Here is an 18285-nt window from a genome sequence, read left to right as displayed (position 1 = left end):
AAAGCATTTAAAAATCCATGTTTTTAAAAATACTGTAATTCACATCCGTATTTTACTATTTCGATGATCGAAATAGTAAAATAAGATCAAAATGAGGTGCTTTACATTTAAAGCATGGCACTTTCTGAATGCTAGTTATTAACAAAAGGGAAGACATTCTTGAGATATTACAACATTTGTCTAAAGTTAATCAAATGCTGATGTACTGTAGTGGTAAATTCCACATAAACCACGCGCAATCCACCTCCCGATTTGTAGAGATGCAGTTTTACTGTTTAACAGAAATTCTGACATGCAGTGGTGAAGCTGGGGCCAATGCAATTATTACAGGACTTTTCATCCAATTTCACATCTATTTGAGACCTCATAATGGTATGAAATTAACACTTCTATCAGGTTATGTTCTAGTTTATTTTAGGTTTACTGAGAATGGAGAAAACTGTCTAGCATTTACATGTGCCTCTTTACAAGTCAGGCCTACCAACAGCAACAACAAAACCCATTAAATTCAAGGCCTTTTAACTAACAGTGACAAGCCTTAAAAGCGAGGAAATATTCTCTTCTACGATGCCATATACAGTTTACGTGGGAGATATATGCTCAGTGCCTACAGAAAAACAAAAGAAAAATAGACTTTCAGAAATAAAAGTTGGATCCAGATCGGAAACATGTCACTGGCCAACTAAGAAGAATCCTTCACTGGATTCCAAAGAGGGAAGGAAAAACTTGCAGCAATGAAGACCAAAAAAAAGTGTTCCAAATTCACAGATGAACAAAAAGCAGATATTTAAAAGCAGTTCAGTAGTCTGAGAATTAGACAGTGTAAGTACTGTCATCCTACTGAAATCTAAATGTCGACAGAGCAACCATTTCCATAAACCATACTGAGCTGCTAGGGGATACCAAAAAATCCCTTACGGGTGTTGTGTTTTATCTGTAAAGCTTGGATGTAATGTTACTATGGTGATTTTAGTAGGGTGTTTTAAAAGGGGATTATATGCTTAATTTTAACAAGGTTGAGAGCCGAGCATGTGTGAGAAATAGCATTCTAGCTGACAATTAAAATTATGGAACAAGGAAAAAAAAAAAAACATGCTTCATTTGCAGCAGGGAGAAACTTGTTTATTAAACAATTGTGACAAGTTGGTAAGTTCCTCCAAAGTCAATCTAAACATTCTTGCGTTTATGTGATCTGCAGAAACTATGTCTGATAGATCTTGCTCAAGTTTCAGTTGTCAGCTCTTCACATGGAAGAATAAACTTCCCAACACAAAAAGTGCTTTTCCTAAGATCTTAGTATCAATACTTAAGATTCAGAGCTCTATTTTCAAATGTGAAGAAGGTCTATTTAGGGCCTAACAGGATGGAAGCACCATAAATCTCATCTCTGAATGGGCAGACAGAAGTTAAGGTTGGAAGGAAGGGGAGAGAAAGGAAGAGTGTTTTCCTAAAAAACTCCCATCACCATATGTATCTGCGTAACACAAACTAATCCTGATAGGAAATTTGGCTGAAGAGAAGTTCTTCACTCCTGCAGCTGGAGAATAATCTCTGCCTTGATCCAGCAACCATAAGAGTAGAAAACCCATGGTCCACTGCCTAAAGGACGGGGCAACTAGTCCCTGGTGATTTCTGACCACTGGTGACAATATATATATAAAAAGAATCAATATAAAAAGAAGTAAGAGTCTGTGTCAATAAGTGGCAAAACCTTCAACACAGAGAACAATCAGACATGCAGATTTGCCTTCAAATCCTGGTGTCCTATCATCATCTGAAGCTTTGATGTGGCAGAGGAAACAGTACATCCTCAGCGCTTGCCACCTGCTCTATAAAACACGCAGCCTTAGAAGAGACATGCATGCAGATGAAGACTTCTGTCCTTTTTCAGCACTTCTTCAAGAAATACCGCTGTTTAACATCAAAGTCGGAGGAGCAAGACTCAACTCGAGCACCACTGAGCACACTTCTACCGCTAAGAAGCTTCCACTGAAAGCCTGGCACAATGCTGTACATAACACAGACCGTAGTTACATAAATTAAATTCCCCCAAGTAAAAGCCCTCACAAACAGAGTGGGAACGTGTCTCTAGCAAGACTTGAAAAACCTGTGACTGATAACGCTACTTCGGGCTCCGAGTTGGTGAAAGAAAAGTAGTGTCTATTCTTTAGTGACTACTACCCAGTTCTGTCCATTTCTACCAGTATCTCTTCCTTGTAATTCATATTGATCGTTTCTGCACAGATCCTGAAGAGACGTCCCACACAGAGTATTATTCCAACAGAGGTATTATTCTGTGTTCCTAAGTTATTTGAACAATGAGCCAGTATTGCTACTGTTACATTAAGAATAATAAACCTTTCAACATTGCAAAGAGATTCTAACACTAGAAATCTCATGGCTGACAGCAAGGCAGCCTAGTTAACTGGGAATAGTACCTAAGTGTTTGGAAGGTCTTTACTGAAACCACTTTGGTGTTTCTCTCTCTTTGTTAAGAATGAACAAAACTATATATTAAAAAAACACCCTGAGGACTAAGAATTTCAGTAACTGGAGATCTGATCCAGCATACCACTTTACAGGCACATACAGAGGGATAAAATCCCACTAGAGAGTGCTAGTCATCTCTGTAAGACAACTGTGAGGACCTTTCTGACATATAACTGAAGACATTATTTCTTCTTGAAGCAATTTCTTTTCATCTCAAAGTAGAAAAATTGTTTACTGAGAAGACTGAGGGGAATATTAAAGCACTGTCTGAAGTAATTTCATCATGGGGCTACCTGCTCACTACTTGAAATAACTTTATTTTAAATGCAGTACAAGATTGTATACATACAAGATGTATAAATAAATACTCAGTAGATGCTTAACAGTAAACGGAAAGAAAAGACCAACTAGGGCAAATTTGTCACTTGTTGAGTTGCAGAAATAGCCTCTAAGAACAGGTATTCAATCGGTTCTAAACTTGGAAGTAGATAAAAGATCAAGAGCGTTTTGCACTTGAGGTGCACTGCATTTTTCTCTGTAACATAGTCACATTAAATCCATTTGCAATCAGTGCTATAAGACTGTTTACCCTCCTGCTGTAACTGGCAGCTTCGCTTTCAACTGTGTGTGGGAATTAAGTCAAATGTACATCGTTGAGGACTACAAGAAGTATTTATTAATATATGTGCACATACGCATACACCTATGCAAGCACGTGTGTGCGTGTGTATTTTTACACCAAGACGAGAAGTAGCACACACGTCTCTCAGCTGCCATATCCTTAACGTTGGATGTCCTCTATGTTCTGGAGGACTCAAAGTCCACTCTTATTTTAAAATTATTTTGTTATGGATTACAATCTATCCTTTATGTTCAAAATGGTTGGCTTAGTCTTTTCAGTGACCGTCTGTGATATTCAGCCAAACAAGTGAATCCAGAAATGGAAATCACTTTCCGTTGTGTTCTCATTCATACCTCATATGGGTTTTCACTGTTCATATCTTCTAAAATGTTATATTGCGGGGGAAATACAACAAACAACAAAAGAAACAAACCCCCTAGGTAATAAACCTACACACAGCAAGCATAAATATTTCTAGTAGAAACACATACATGAGGAAAAAAAAATAAATATATAAGTACTTCCTTTCTCCCGCCCCTTAGGAAAGGAAAAAGATGATCAGCAAAAAGTGATTCTAAATTATAAGTAGTATTTGTGGCTTTTAAAGGTCATCTGAGTCAACGGGCAGTGGTTAAGTAGCTCATGTTGACAGCCCAGGATATTCAAATTCTCTTTTTATGTACAAATGGGGTACAGCAGAGGCACTGGTAATAGCAGCTGTCTCCAGCAGGGCCTCACCAACGTCTCTCAACCCTGATCTGCAGGAACCACCTGGAGGGTTGAAAGCAGGGATCGTCTGCATGTCCATTCAAGCTTTCAGCTCCCTCCAACCACAGATTACTGCATCGGAGGACAAAGTCTAGCAGTGGTGGAGACTCCTATCTCGAGAGAAGCAGAATGAGATTTCATCCCCATTCACAGAAACTAGTGAATGGGGATTAGTGAATAGAATTGGGATTGAATTTAGTATTTCAAGGTAACTAAGAAATATCAGCTGGCCTATGGGTGGGGGAAAAAATTTTTTTAAAAATTAAAAAAAAAAAGAAAAAAATTGAAAAACAGCTCAAACAAGAAGTGATACTAGAAATGGTTATTGATTTGTAAAGAAAATCAATTTCTACTGTAAATATCACAGATTTCACTGGAATGAGAAAGATTTCAAGCAGTTTAATCACAACTGAGGTCAGTTCCATCAATCAGAAGCACTCAGGGTGTTACCTGACCTAAGACAAGGGGTTCTAACCAATTACATGATCTCACAGATGACACGAGCTGTGGTGCACCCTTTCAAAATTTCAGTGCCTGTTCTTTTCATGAAACCATAAAAATAACTCACAATAAAAGCAAAACTAAAAAAACCTAAAAAAGTTCTGGAGTTTTCCAAATTATAAGAAAAAAAATATTCTCAGCTCCTGCCAAATCTTTTGCCAAATCCTGCCAAATTTTTCCCCCCAAAATTAGAAGTCACATTAAGTAGTAACGAAGTAAAGCACCAGCATTCCAGCAAGATCAAGAGGTCTTTAAATGTAAAGCACTTAATTCACCGTCTTGCCCAAATTTTGGCAATTAAGAAATAAAATACATATGCACACAAAGCTTTGATATTAATATGCATATTTGACAATTACTACCCAAGCATTTTCACATCCAGGCATTACACAGAAGTCAAACAAAATTCACTCTTACTGCTGCCGCTGAACAGCTCAAACTTTTAAAACTTTTTTTTTTTTTTTGATGGTGCCCATAAAAACCCCAGGAAAAAGTGATTCTAAGACTATAATTTGCACTTGGGTGCTTTAAATCACAGTCAAGCAGACAGAACATTAAGAATGGTATGGTTTTTATTTTCTACAGTGGTTTTATTGACAAGCTTATTTTCTTGTAAAGTTTGAAAAGCTAACACTACCTGTCCACATAGAAGGGGAAACAAAACTTGGTCAAAGTCTGTAGAACTTCCTGTGGAGAGAAAAAGAGATAATTTATACATCTGTTGGGACCAATAAATCTAATATTAACCACATCACACAATTTCACAACTTTGCCCTGAAGAAATAAGAGACAGATGAAGAAATATGGGCTTTATCAATTACATGGAAGGAGTACCAGGCAGTCAATCATGTGAAATAATAAACATGATCAAACTTCATTAAAAATGAAAAATTAATCAAGATTCACACATGGGCAGGCAGCAGGAGCCATCCAGCAATTCTCCAAAGAGGAGGAGGAGGTTGGGTTGTTGAGTGTTAACACCTCTCTAGGGACAATCTCTACCCTGACCATATGGATCATAGTGAATAACACCAAACCACATGGGTTTGGCCTGGCAGGACCACTTCTGCTGGCACAGCTTTTGACTGTTACCTAGGAACAGAGGTCTGGGGGATTAGAGAATACTTCCTAACATCAGCAAGATAAATAACAAAAGATAAAGCCAATAGGTCTCATAGCAGGAATGTTTAACGTTGCCTACTGCTATTGGAAAGAAAATCTGAGTGTTAAAAGACTGATTAAAATACTGTGTACTCAAATGAATACAAATTGTGTAGCCTACAAACCATTTTCTAAAAGCTGCAAAACAGCATCACAAACAGAGAAACTTTTAAGTACAGCCTTTGCATGATGTCAAATAAAAACCATGAATATGAAAACTGAAAATGTGATCAGCAGAGAAATTAATCATTTTCAACTTCACCACTTTAAACAAACACAGTTATTAAAGAGGCAAAACCAGAAACATGTTAGTCCAAAAACAGTTGTGTTCATAGAAAAAAGTAATCCATTTACATTATATTGTTGTATAATATTTAAAATTTGAATCTATAACCCACAACCCACCATAAAGGTCTACCCAGTTTGCAGACCTTTGCTAGCAGCCAATTAATTGTTCATTCTCCTTCACACTTAAATATTTCAGGACCTGAAACGTAAACTATATTTCTGCTTTCCGCTGAAACAAGATAACCCTGACTAAATGACAAACCCTCTGATAAATTCAACACTTTTCTGACCAATAGCAATAAATTATCATCAATAACAAAATTGATGCTTCTCGCTTCGTTTATTTCTAAAACCAATGTCATCATTCAACAAATAAACTACATCAATCTAATAACCTATTCAATGAAGCAGAAAACATATTGACTCCCTTGCAAGAACATGTTCCTCCTACATAATTCAAACAAGCACATCCCATTCTTAGCAATGGTTTCAGGCTCAACTGCTCATAGACTCTTCTTTGGAGGTTTCTTGACAACAAAAATGTGGCAAGTTCTTAAGATTTCAGGCAGAAACAGATATGGAAACTTTGACTTCTTGACAGTTTATTGATAGATTATTTAACAACCTCCTGTTTTTAAAGAACAAGAAAGAGTCTATTGAAGAATGCCATGTAAAGCGAAGAAGTATCCTCCTCTCGATTTCAGCAGGAAATTTGGAAAGGAGCTCTATAGGTTTCAGAGTAAACTCTGCAGAAATACATATTTTGATACAAAATGGCTTGATAGTAAAGGCCTCATTAATGTGATTGGGTTCACTCTCGTGCAGAGTCTCACTGACTTCCACAAGTATCGACCGTCTGCTGAACGACTGATTCTTTGTGCACAAAAACTACACCTTGACAAATTTTAACTATTACACAGTTGTCCTTTACCTACAACCGAAATTTTACTGCATAAAATATAAAAAAAAAAAAACACAACAAACCAACAAAAAAACCAAACAACAAAACACAACAAAAAACCTCAAACCCTCAGAATTTTAAAAGAATCAAAATTCTAATTGCAGGACTGTAAAGTGCCTATATTTTTATTGGCCTTATCAGTACAACTTGTCCTCAAAATAATGACTGTGCTTCTATTTTTTAGAAACAAAGCCATGTAGCTGCTACACAGAATTCTGAAATAAAAGCGTTGCAAGATAACAAGTCATCAGTCACCTCAAAATGGCAGAATATATTCTCTCCATTATTTTGATGATTTAAGTAATTGCCGTAACCGCAAATAAAAACATTCACATTAATAAAACACTTCAGCATCTCATCGGCATTGTGTTATTGTAGGATAAGTGTATTACTCAGAACTTACTTTGCACTTACTTCTTAAGATTTATAGCTTCCTAAATACAGAAAATGAAATTTTCACTTAGAGGCAATATACTGAATCCGTACCATTATGCACTGCCTTGCCTTTTAAAGGCAGATTTTACAGTGATATTATTATATGGCTTTTATAATGTTATTGGACATAATTTGCCACTCATTATACACCAATAATTATCTGCCTTGATTTACAACTCAAAAATTGAGACTAGTACAGGTTAACTACAGATGTATTTTTAAATTTCAACTATTAAAAATGTATTAAAATAATATTCAGAATTAGTTTTTAATTAGCAAAACTGCTGGTCTTTTGCATGTAAAAAATACAATTACTGGAGAACTACTCAATTTTTGCTCAAGTTGCAAGCTCGTTACTATAAATCTAAAACAGTTTTTGTTTTGGTTTTTTTTTTCTTCCTCTTTAAGTACTGCTCTGTTTGAAAGATTAGCAATGCCTACATAGTATACAACTTCCTACCAGACCTCTTTAGGTAGGTGGTTACTTGTGGCCTAGAAAAATCATCATTTCTTTACAATTTCAAACACAAACCATAATAAAAACAAATCTAGAATCACTCCATGTCAGCATCTTATAACCCTTTTTATGTTTTTACCTGACATGAAACACAGAGGTAGTATCAATAGCCTGTTTTCTTATTTTTCCCCTATGCCTATTTTATTAAAGAAAAACCTACACAAATGCCTCTAAAGCAAAACCCCCTAAAAAAGAAGAAAAAAACCCAACCCCAAACCCAAAACAATCCAGGACACACAGCTGATAAGCGTAAATTACCCAGTAGCTGAAACCAGTGTCTCTAGGGGATCACATGCCAGTTTTCTGGATCAATCCCCAAGTTTATATTTTCACAAATCTTTTTACATGCAGTTTGATTTTTAACATTTTAATGAGCAAAAAGTGCATCTATAGCAGCCAGTCACCACAGTTAAAGTGCAGGGCATGAACTGTGTCCCCAGAGGGATTCAGCCTAGCCGTGTCACCAGTGGCTTTAGGACATACACCACCTGGTTCCTCGTCCCAAGGTTCCAACTCTTTTCATAATCAAAACACTGCTGACATTATAAACCCCACATGGGTTTTCTAAAATCCTTCCCAATCAATAAAGACAGTACATAACTTATCGGAGACAACACAGAGCTCATTGATTAAGTTTGGTTTCAGTAGCAAAGTTTTCAAAATAAATGAGGCAGGAATACAGTGTTCAGCCCTTTTGTGTCACATCACAATTTATGAAGGTGAGGCAGTCTCTAAAAGGATTTCCTACACACACACACACACGAGAGAGACACTTGAGAAGCGTATGGAAAGCAAGGTTGTTAAATACACACAATACATGCTTGGCTTATGTCCCAAATTATCTATATATTGAGATGAAATACTAAAGAAAGCTCAACATTACTGAAAAATTTTGCATATTCACTTGAAAATTTCATATGCAAGCTGCATCTTAACTCAAGTATTTTTTATTTTTAAGCCTTCCACCGTATGCTCCCACTTCCAAGTCAATGGAACAACTTCAGAGCCTCTTAAATATACAGGATTGCTTTATTTCTCTTGTGCAAATGAACATTGGTAACAAATATCCCATGCTGCAGCTACAATTAAAACTGCACTGGTAGACCATCAATTTGCATATCATTTTAACGTAAGAACAGCAGACTGTTGCAAACAATCTACCCTTAGAAAGACACATGATACAACAGACATTCAAAGTGAAACAAGAAGTGAGAAAAGAAATGAAAATACAGGCAGAGATCTGGGAAAATGATGAATGATTAAGACAAGACACACAAATATTAATGAGAGTCAGAAAAGGGAAACAATACCCCACCAATCCCAACAGGTGGGGGACCTGTATTGGGAAGCTGACTGGGAAGCCTGAGGAAAACCAGGGTGAAGTTGAAGACTACCCAGAGTACCGAGGAGACCCTTCACTGCGGATCATGGGGGTAACAAACAAAAGCAACGCCAAAAGCCCACTGCCGTATTTCAGAAAGTCCATGCATTTTTACAGGATAATTCAGATATTACAAGAGAATGGTGCATTGCAAACAAGAAGAGTTTTCCACGGAGAGAAGAGATGACTCAGCAATGAAAAAGATGAATGTTGGTTTATTTCCTTCACCTTAAACTAGGGGTGAGGTACAGGTGAGGTTGATGCAAGTGAAACGCTAAACAGAGAGGGTGGAAACACAAATAGTTTTCATCTTATCCAGCATGAAACACCATCTGAATCCATGAGACAAACATGAATTCCATCCTCTTCGCGTGGAGGGATACCAAGAGACTTTCAAGAACAGATCGACAGACCGATGAAGGAAGGAGGAGAAACTGGAGAGCAACGAGGGCTCAGAAGAGGACAAGGCCAGCCAGGCACACAGGAACGCGAGAACAGGCAACAGGATCCCAACCCGACCAGCAGGCAGCTATAGGTGATTTTGTTTCTGCTCAGAAACAACATCAAATTTAAACATTACAGAAATGTTAATATGGCATAAAAGAGTGCCAAGACATTAACTGAAGCAAAATATAACCCAATTATTTTGAAACCTGGGTTGTACATTAATCCACCGTACAGCCACAAAACTGTAAATTGCTCTTATATTAATTCTTCCATTTGAATTTTTTTGAATAATTTTAAGCTAACAATTAAATCATCTACTGCAATGGAACAACAGATTTAAGAATTCAAAAAAGTTGTCAGTGCACCCAAATAACCAACTGAAACCAGACAACAACTCTGATTAAAACCCAAAGGGTGATGAAAGAAAAAGCACAGAACAATCTAGAACACCATAAATACTGTTAGCTATGCGGAGCTGCACGAAAATTCATGCACATTTTCCTAGGAAAGGGAACATCTTTCTGCACAATAAGCACCTGAGTAACAACTTTGGATAGCTACTTTAAACATTTTACAAAGCAGCTACTTACAATGGACAGGCAAAGATAAGTTATGTTCCAAAATTTTATTTAAAGAATATGCGTAATAAAGCAATGCCAGCACAAAAAAACCAAAAACACCACCACCAACAACAACAACAAAATCAACCACTAAATTGAACACAGCTATGAGGAACAAACAGGGATTGGTACATCTTGTGTTCCGAAAATTTAGACTTTAATTTGCATTTATTAGTAGTGCCAGTTTGTATTAGCTTATATTAAATTTTCCTAAAGTTCTTATTACAGATTATTCTCATCAATTAACAAGCACCACGTAATTATGTAGTTAAAAAACAAAATTATCCCAATTCAAGCAGCTTGTAACATCTAATTCTCAAATTTAAAATAAGCATCGTGTGTGTGGAGGCCAGTGTCACACAGCCACAACAAAAAGCTGAGATTTTGCAAGATGATGAAGCAGAGAAAACAAAGAATAAAACTTAAAAACAAGATTTCTCTGGGTTTTAAAGATTTGTCTAGTTTTTAAAAAAATTATTCAACACTATTTTTTTTTTAAATCATCACTATTGAAAATATTTATGTCAAATTTCACCTTGCATTGGTTTTATCCTTAATTTTTTTACACCTTATAGCAGCACTGAACATTGCTGATCTTTATAATGGTCAAGATAACTTAAGAAATCATTTTAATCAGTTTTTTAAAATAATATTCTCCCCCCAAAAATCAGAAGCATAATTTGCTTAACAGCATTAATTTATATTAATGTAATTTTAGCTCTACTTTTTAAATTCTAGTAGTATTCCAACACAACTTTATAGCACTAGTTCATCCATTTGCTTCATGTTCTAAAAATCCATTTGCTCTTTTTGAGCAATTATAAAGCTTGAATTAGGGGAGGGATTTTCTTCTACAGAAGCCCCTTCTTCCTGTATGAGAGTCAGAAGGGGAATGGTTTGCAGTATGAAATAACATCATGTCACTGAAGGCAACCAGTTCGTCTCAGGAAAATGCTATTTTTAAAAAAACAAACTAAAAGCCCAACACATATATCCACAATCCTGGTAACAGGAAGAGAATGAGATAAATAACATTTCCTCAGCATATTGAGGCCTGCTATCATTTAAATACTTTAAACGTACAAAATACGTGCACAGATGGGCAACTTTTCTACTTGCATTACTAAAAACATATTTCAAGATAAAGCTCAAAATCCCTGAATTTTTTAAACCTAATTGTGACTCTGTTTCTTAGAATTCACACCCCAAGGCCAAAGCTTTCCTGCCACCAGTCCTTCAAATCTGATTTGGACATTACACGGGAGGAGGCTCCAAGCCTCCCTGAGGTCTCACTCCTTTTACAACATACGCAAAAACAGTAGATAATGGGCCTATGCTGAATTCACTGCTCTGCACAGCTCCTCCTGGGACACAGGCCTAGCAGATGTGATAAAAACTGTGTCAGAGAAGTAGCTCTAGTTTTTGCCTTAATGACAACTTCAACCTCTCAGCTAATAGAACAAAAGAACAGAAATTACTATTACTTTTTTCCAGTAGAAAAAAAATCTGAAAGTAAAGCTGAACTAAGTATTTTCAGCAGTTTTTCAGAGTTCTCCTCAATAATGTCTTTAAACCCCCCTCAATAAAATTAAGATTTAGTTTTATTCTCAGACAAATGGATTTTAGTTAACATACTAAAAAAAAAAAATCTACAGATACTGTTGTGGGAATGATTATTCCAGTCTTAAATCAAAGAATTGAAAAACTATACAAACAAGCAAAAAAAAAATTGAGTCCAATTATGTGCATAAACATTGATCAACTGGCAAAGATAATAAGTTTCAATATCAGAAAGCTAGAATAGTAATCGAATTAAATATATTTTAAACATTTAGTGACTAAAAATGAGAAATATTTTCACTTCCTCATTTAGGAAAAATTGGGTGATAACTATTAGCTGTGAAAATATAATCACATACTTCTCACACCATAAACCAATTGCCCAGGTATACTGCATCAGAAACAAAGCTTTAACTATATACTTTGGTGAACATTTGTTAAATATTATAATTCTAGCTTAAGATGACTGCCCCTTTTAGACATCGTCTCAAATGCTCTATTCAGCTACAACTGCATACCCACTTAATCAGCAATCATTGTTCTCTGAGGCAGGACTTTGTTGTCAAGACAAGCACTGAAACCTTTAAAAAAATTTCAGAACTGGCATAAGAAAAAAGTGATCTTTGTCAAACAAGGACAAATTTATGCAAATCTTTTATAAACATTCACAAACATTTATTTAGCTTTTGAAATGTTGGCCTCATTTGAGAGCATGAAAATGAGGGGGAAGTAGGAAGATGCAAAGGACAGCTTAGAGGCTGGCACACTACATAAATATTCAGAAGGAAGATTATAGGATTCATGTTAGGCTGTCTTAGGTTTCTCCAAAGTCCACATAGAATACCACAGAACAAAACTAACGAGAAGTAGAGCAGATGTTAGACAATGCAGCAGCCCTCTTTTCCACACTCACTTGGCTATACTTCGATGCTTTCATTTTTTCTTTCAATATGGTTAGGTCATTCAAGGATTCTCCTATAGACTCTGTATTGTGGCTACACGGCTATAAGCTGGACCTCTGTCAGCTTTCCAAAAGTTTCCAATGAAAAGGCATTATGCAAATTCTACCTCTCTTACTCTCTTTCAGGAAAAAAAGCCTCCAGTATGCAGTCATTGGAGTATTGGAAGTCCCAGCCTTCATTTCTGTATGGTTGTGTTTGCCTTAGGGCCATGCTGCTTGTTTTGACAGTGGATCCCCCTAGATAGTTGGGATTAGTCGAGCTTGTTTAGATAAACTTGAAATCAAGGCCTTCTCTAGGTAGACAGCTAGATGTAGCTACTGAGTTTCCAGCTGCCTTCTTCTTTCATCCCAAAACAACTGCAGATTCACAGTAGAGATCACAGCCACAGGCTATGTCACATACATAAGTACAAAATTAAAGGCTGCTAAAAGAAGCCTTTGTAAGTCTTAGTGCTAAAATAAGGAATCTGTACTGCATAGTTTAAACAAATTATTCAAGAAGCACCAATAAAGGTCTGCAACTGATAGTTAACAAGACACGTTCACAAAAGAAATACCCTGTTTACATAAATGGGCAAGATCGTGCTTTGTTAATCACTTCTGCACCATCCACTGTCCAACCTTTTTAAAAATATATGCAAGTAAATACTCTTAAAACAGTATCTGCTAGAATATCTGAAAATTAGCTCTTTTTATCAAACACAGACTTTACGATCACAGGAGACTACTATGAGGGCACCATTCCAATTAGATTCTCAGTCATGTTCACAACAAGATTGGGCCAGATTTGATCTTTACTATAACCAGATAATACAAAACATAGGAATTAATTCACACAAATAGAGTATGTTAAAAGAGAAGGGCCAGAGCTCCAAATGTAAATTAAAACCTAAAATCAGATCCCACCTATGTAGCTACGTTACACCTTTATACATCTGCATCGTAGTTCAGCCCCAACAGGAGATTCATTTTTCATGGGGTAGGGAAAAAAAACCAAAACAGTTTGGCTTTTAAAGACTGTAATCTCTTCTAGCTGGGTGCAAATTTTCATATATACTTCTGCAGCATCCAGGCACAACAGACAGAAAACTAAATTAAAGAAAAAATTACTCACTAGGATGCTATAAATAAACAACTAGCAAAAAAAAAAAAAAAACTGAAAGAAACAAACAAAAAACTTAGTTCAATGAATAGTAAATATCATTAAAAAAAATCAACTCCTGTCCTTTCCTGAAGAAAAAGGATGTGAAGAAACTTGCAATACTGAAAACAGTTTGACTAAAGACAACAGCAGAATTTTATGGTTAAGAAGCAAAGGTAAGAATTTGCCACCAAAAACTTCTCTGCCTTTGTGCAAAGGACTTCAGCATCACTTTTCTGCTGCTTCCATATCACAGAAATTCTACCAGCTCTCACTGTAAAATTAACCCATTTCATTGACAAGATCTTTTGGAGAAATTCAAAGCATTAAAAAGTGTGAGAGAATAATATTAGACTCCAATTTCTTCCTGCACTGGTTACCAAAGAGAATATTAGAGTGTACTGAATTCAGTTAGTCATTCTGTATCATAAATTCTCCATCAGTGACATCCTTAGCAGGAAATAAGCTACAGACTGGGAATCCTAACCAACAACTGAGCAAAATACATAATTCCTGAGAACTAACGAGAAAAACAGATTCATCATGCTATTATTGTACTTAAGAACACTTCAGAATTGTTACAATAAAAATTAGATATAACTGATATCAAAAATGCCATGGATATACCCAGCACTGTGTTACCAAATACCAGAAACTGATATAATTCATGAATTTGTCTTCTCACAAAATTCTTCAAATTTCTATGCCCAAGATGCTCCTTACTGCGGGAGAGAAGAACACGCTGCTGTGGAAGAGCTTTAAAGCCAGTCACTAATGAAGTTACTTAACAACTCTGTTACACTGCTATCATCCACTTTTTGCAGCTGAAGAAACATAACAAAACTAAACAACTATCCCAAAGGGGGCAACAGCTGACCAGTTTTTAAAATTCTGGAGTACCTGTTTCTCAGACTTGCATTCACATCACACCTACTTAAGAATTCTTTAAGGGAGAAGGAAGGAGAAAATGATGATATATGATGAGGACACTCGTGCTCCCAAGAAAGAACTTTTCTAACATTAAACTTTGCAGAGATGAGTTCGAGTCAGTGATCACCTTAAATAACTGAAGGTTATAAGAGGATACAGCTTTTCAAATTTATCAGTATTTTCACAACTTTTAGATTTCTAAATATAAGATTATGTGAGAGACAACAGTGATCAAAAAAACCTGAAAGCTATAAAAACATTCACTAGCCATGGAAAGAGATTTTTATTTGAAGACAGATGATATGTACAAAGATGACTAAACCTTGAAACTTAAGTTTTCCAAGTATAAAGCCAAGAATTTTGGACTTCCCTGGGTTAACACAGAAAAATTACCAACTTTATAATATGCTGCCAGTTCTACGCTGCTGCCTAGACACACGTGGAAGTTTGAGTACATGAATATCAGTTAATGTCACCTAACAATCAGCAACAAACCCTTCCTTTCAGGTTACTTTCCAATCATTCCTTTAAAAGATAAATTTTAAAAAAGAAAAAAGAATAATTCATGCAAAATAGTCTTGAGAAATTCAATTAAGGTATCGTGCGGTCTAAATGCTTTGCACTATACGTTCATGAAATTATTCAAAAGTTATACTGAAACCAATAGCAAATATGCCAACACGGACCTCATGATGATGGCTATGAGACAATTCAGTACTAGGAAATGAAAATGTGTAGCAATCTCAAAATTCCAGTTATAAATACTCTTAAAGACTAGTTTTCTTTCACAGCCAAGGTAGCAAAGTATTAAAATATCTGTACCTTCCAGAACATGCATTCTACTATTTTGCTATGTTATAGTAACTTGGACTGCAGTACACCTGGCATTTAGTCCTCACACGTTCACGGGCATTCCTACACACGTCTCGTGTGCTGTGTATTGTACAGGGCACTCCCCACCCACACTCCCACCTACGGAGGGCACGGGGTGTGGATAACCAGGCAGATGACCACCACTGGATACCTGTCGTTACTGAAGTAACAAATCACCGTCTGACTTCACTGAGAAACAACATTTTGATCTAAAATTCCTCCTCCTGAAAAGAATTAATAGATCACGTGATCTCACAGTTTGTCACCTGGGGGTGCGAGGTGTGGAGCAAAGAAAAGGTCATGCCTATTTTTAAGTATCACACACAGCAAGACTCTCTAGTGAGGAAAACCAAAAAAAGTTTTATTTCCGTCCACACCGTCCCATACCCAAACTCCAGGAAGTCCCTCTGCTGTCAAGAATAAGTCAAGGAAATCTCCTGCCACCGTGGAACTCAACACAAAGGGACAGCAAACTTCTGGAACTCCCCTTCACACCCTCTGCATGCACCAGCACCTGGCTACAAGACCTCAAGGCAATCCATTTAAACAAGACACAAGCTGTTTTGTCTGGTCTGATGCTCTCTTCATGCCACAGGATGATCTGCAAATAAAAAATATACTTTTGTTTCCCACTTGCTTTTTGTCTTTACAGCACCTTCAGTGAAGCTTTAGCTTCTTTACCATTTTTTAATGTCATTCATACACTGGGGTATGGGCAGATGAGTTGCAAGAGCAAGAATCCAAAGAACTGTTTCCTCCTCCACATGCTCATGAAACTCCAAAGCATTAACAACTACTTTACCAGCTACAAGACAATCGTTCTCCTTACTTTGTTAGAATAGTATAGCTACATTAAAGAAGCAATAGAAAACATATTAAGCAGGAAAACAAAGCTGCAAGACAGTATTATCAACGCTCATTCAGAAGTATGGTCTCAAAAACACTCTTAGTCATCAGCAATTCAGATCTTTAAGCCACATAACTAAGTCACCCCCTTAAACTCTTGATTTAAAAGTGATCTCTAATCAGCTGAGAAATTAACTACTTCATAACTGTTAATATGAAGACATGGCATGCCTGAGATTAATTTGTAGCTCTAACCGTGATGAGACCACTTACCTGTTGATACTTATTTTAATCATATTTCAAAATAAGTTCTACTGTCCGCAAAGAACAGTACACCCCAGGATTGCTGTGCATGCACCAACAGTCAACCCAAGGAAGACTGTTAGATGCACTGATGACAATTTTAATATGCCTCTACCTACCACATTGATAGGTGCTTGAATTTTATTTTTAAACAAAACAATGATTCTTCCTATATATTACAAGTGTTTAAACAATATTAACAGTACTTAAAGTGGGTACAGGAAAGAGGGAAGGGACTCTTTATCAGGGGTGTAGGGATAGGACAAGGGGTGACGGTTTTAAACTGACAGAGGGGAGATTTAGATCAGATCTAAGGCAGAAATTCTCCCCTGTGAGGGGGGTGAGGCCCTGGCACAGGCTGCCCAGAGGAGCTGTGGCTGCCCCCTCCCTGGAAGGGCTCAAGGCCAGGCTGGACGGGGCTTTGGGCAACCTGGGCTGGTGGAAGGTGGCCCTGCCCGGGGCAGGGGGTGGCACTGGATGGGCTTTAAGGTCCCTTCCAGCACAAACCATCCCGTGATTCTGGGATATTTTAAATTGTTTATAAATTGATCTATAGCACCAGTACAGAGCTGAATGGTTCAGGAGACCGAACTTCCTAAACTATTTTGATAATGACTGACTTACAAACCAGAGTAGAATACTGCTGCACAAGCATCTCTCATTTTAAAGAAACCCATCTTTACTTGAAGTGAATATTTTATGGTTTTATCAATAAATTTAAACGTAAGTGATAATGATTACTCACTTTAGGCCTGATCCCACAACCTCTACTCACACGAGTAGTCCCACAGGATTTTAATATGACTACCTCAACGAATAAGGGTTGGCAGGACAGGTTTTAAATTATTCATATATTCACAGATTTTTAAGGCCAGAAGGGACCATTATGATCATCTAGTCTGACCTCTTGTATAACAAAGGCCATACGATTGTATCCAGTAATATTTGCACTTAGCTGAATAATTTGTGGTGAAATCAAATTGTTTATTGAACTTCCAATACTGATTCAAATTTTACAGGAAAGAAAACTGCAGTTGTTTAGGAAGTGGCTTGAACTGTATTTCTTCACACTTGAACCCCATTATTCCTCTATTTCTATTCAGAATTTTTCTAACTTATGGACACTGGCTTTTGACATAGCTTTCACAGACAGACTCGAGAGTCCAGCACTATCTCAGGTATTCTCAGGCCAAAATCAAGTCAACTCCTGGGATCCTTCCAGTAATTGGCAGTTAATTACTATTTCTTTTACCACTCTTGCCCAGCACCATGATTTCTGAAATACACATCATAAATGGAAAAACATTTGTCTAATGTTATCAATGACCCAACAAACAGGGAAAACAACATCTCCATCCCAGCTCTTTCATAGACAGGAACAAATGGACTAGCTATTTAGATGACTATCTTAAATACACACAAAAAAAGTTTTAGGTACTTTCTCAATCCGCATGCCTTAGACCTCAGAACTGTTTTCAGG

General features: G+C 36.7%; 1 protein-coding gene across 8 annotated transcripts in view; it reads right to left on the bottom strand.

The window, feature by feature from the left end:
- DENND1A (DENN domain containing 1A) overlaps nucleotides 1-18285 on the bottom strand; it is a 214570-nt gene that overhangs the window by 153849 nt on the left and 42436 nt on the right. For all 8 annotated transcript variants that reach the window (XM_074923588.1, XM_074923590.1, XM_074923593.1 and 5 more), the window contains exon 4: nucleotides 5019-5068. In XM_074923588.1, coding sequence (XP_074779689.1) covers nucleotides 5019-5068 — 50 coding nt within the window. The remainder of the gene's footprint in view (nucleotides 1-5018; nucleotides 5069-18285) is intronic.

This window comes from Athene noctua, chromosome 20, assembly GCF_965140245.1.
Source record: "Athene noctua chromosome 20, bAthNoc1.hap1.1, whole genome shotgun sequence".
Lineage (NCBI taxonomy): Eukaryota > Metazoa > Chordata > Aves > Strigiformes > Strigidae > Athene > Athene noctua.
Note: the sequence above shows the minus strand (reverse complement) of the source record. Positions and strands in the feature narration are given on the sequence as shown.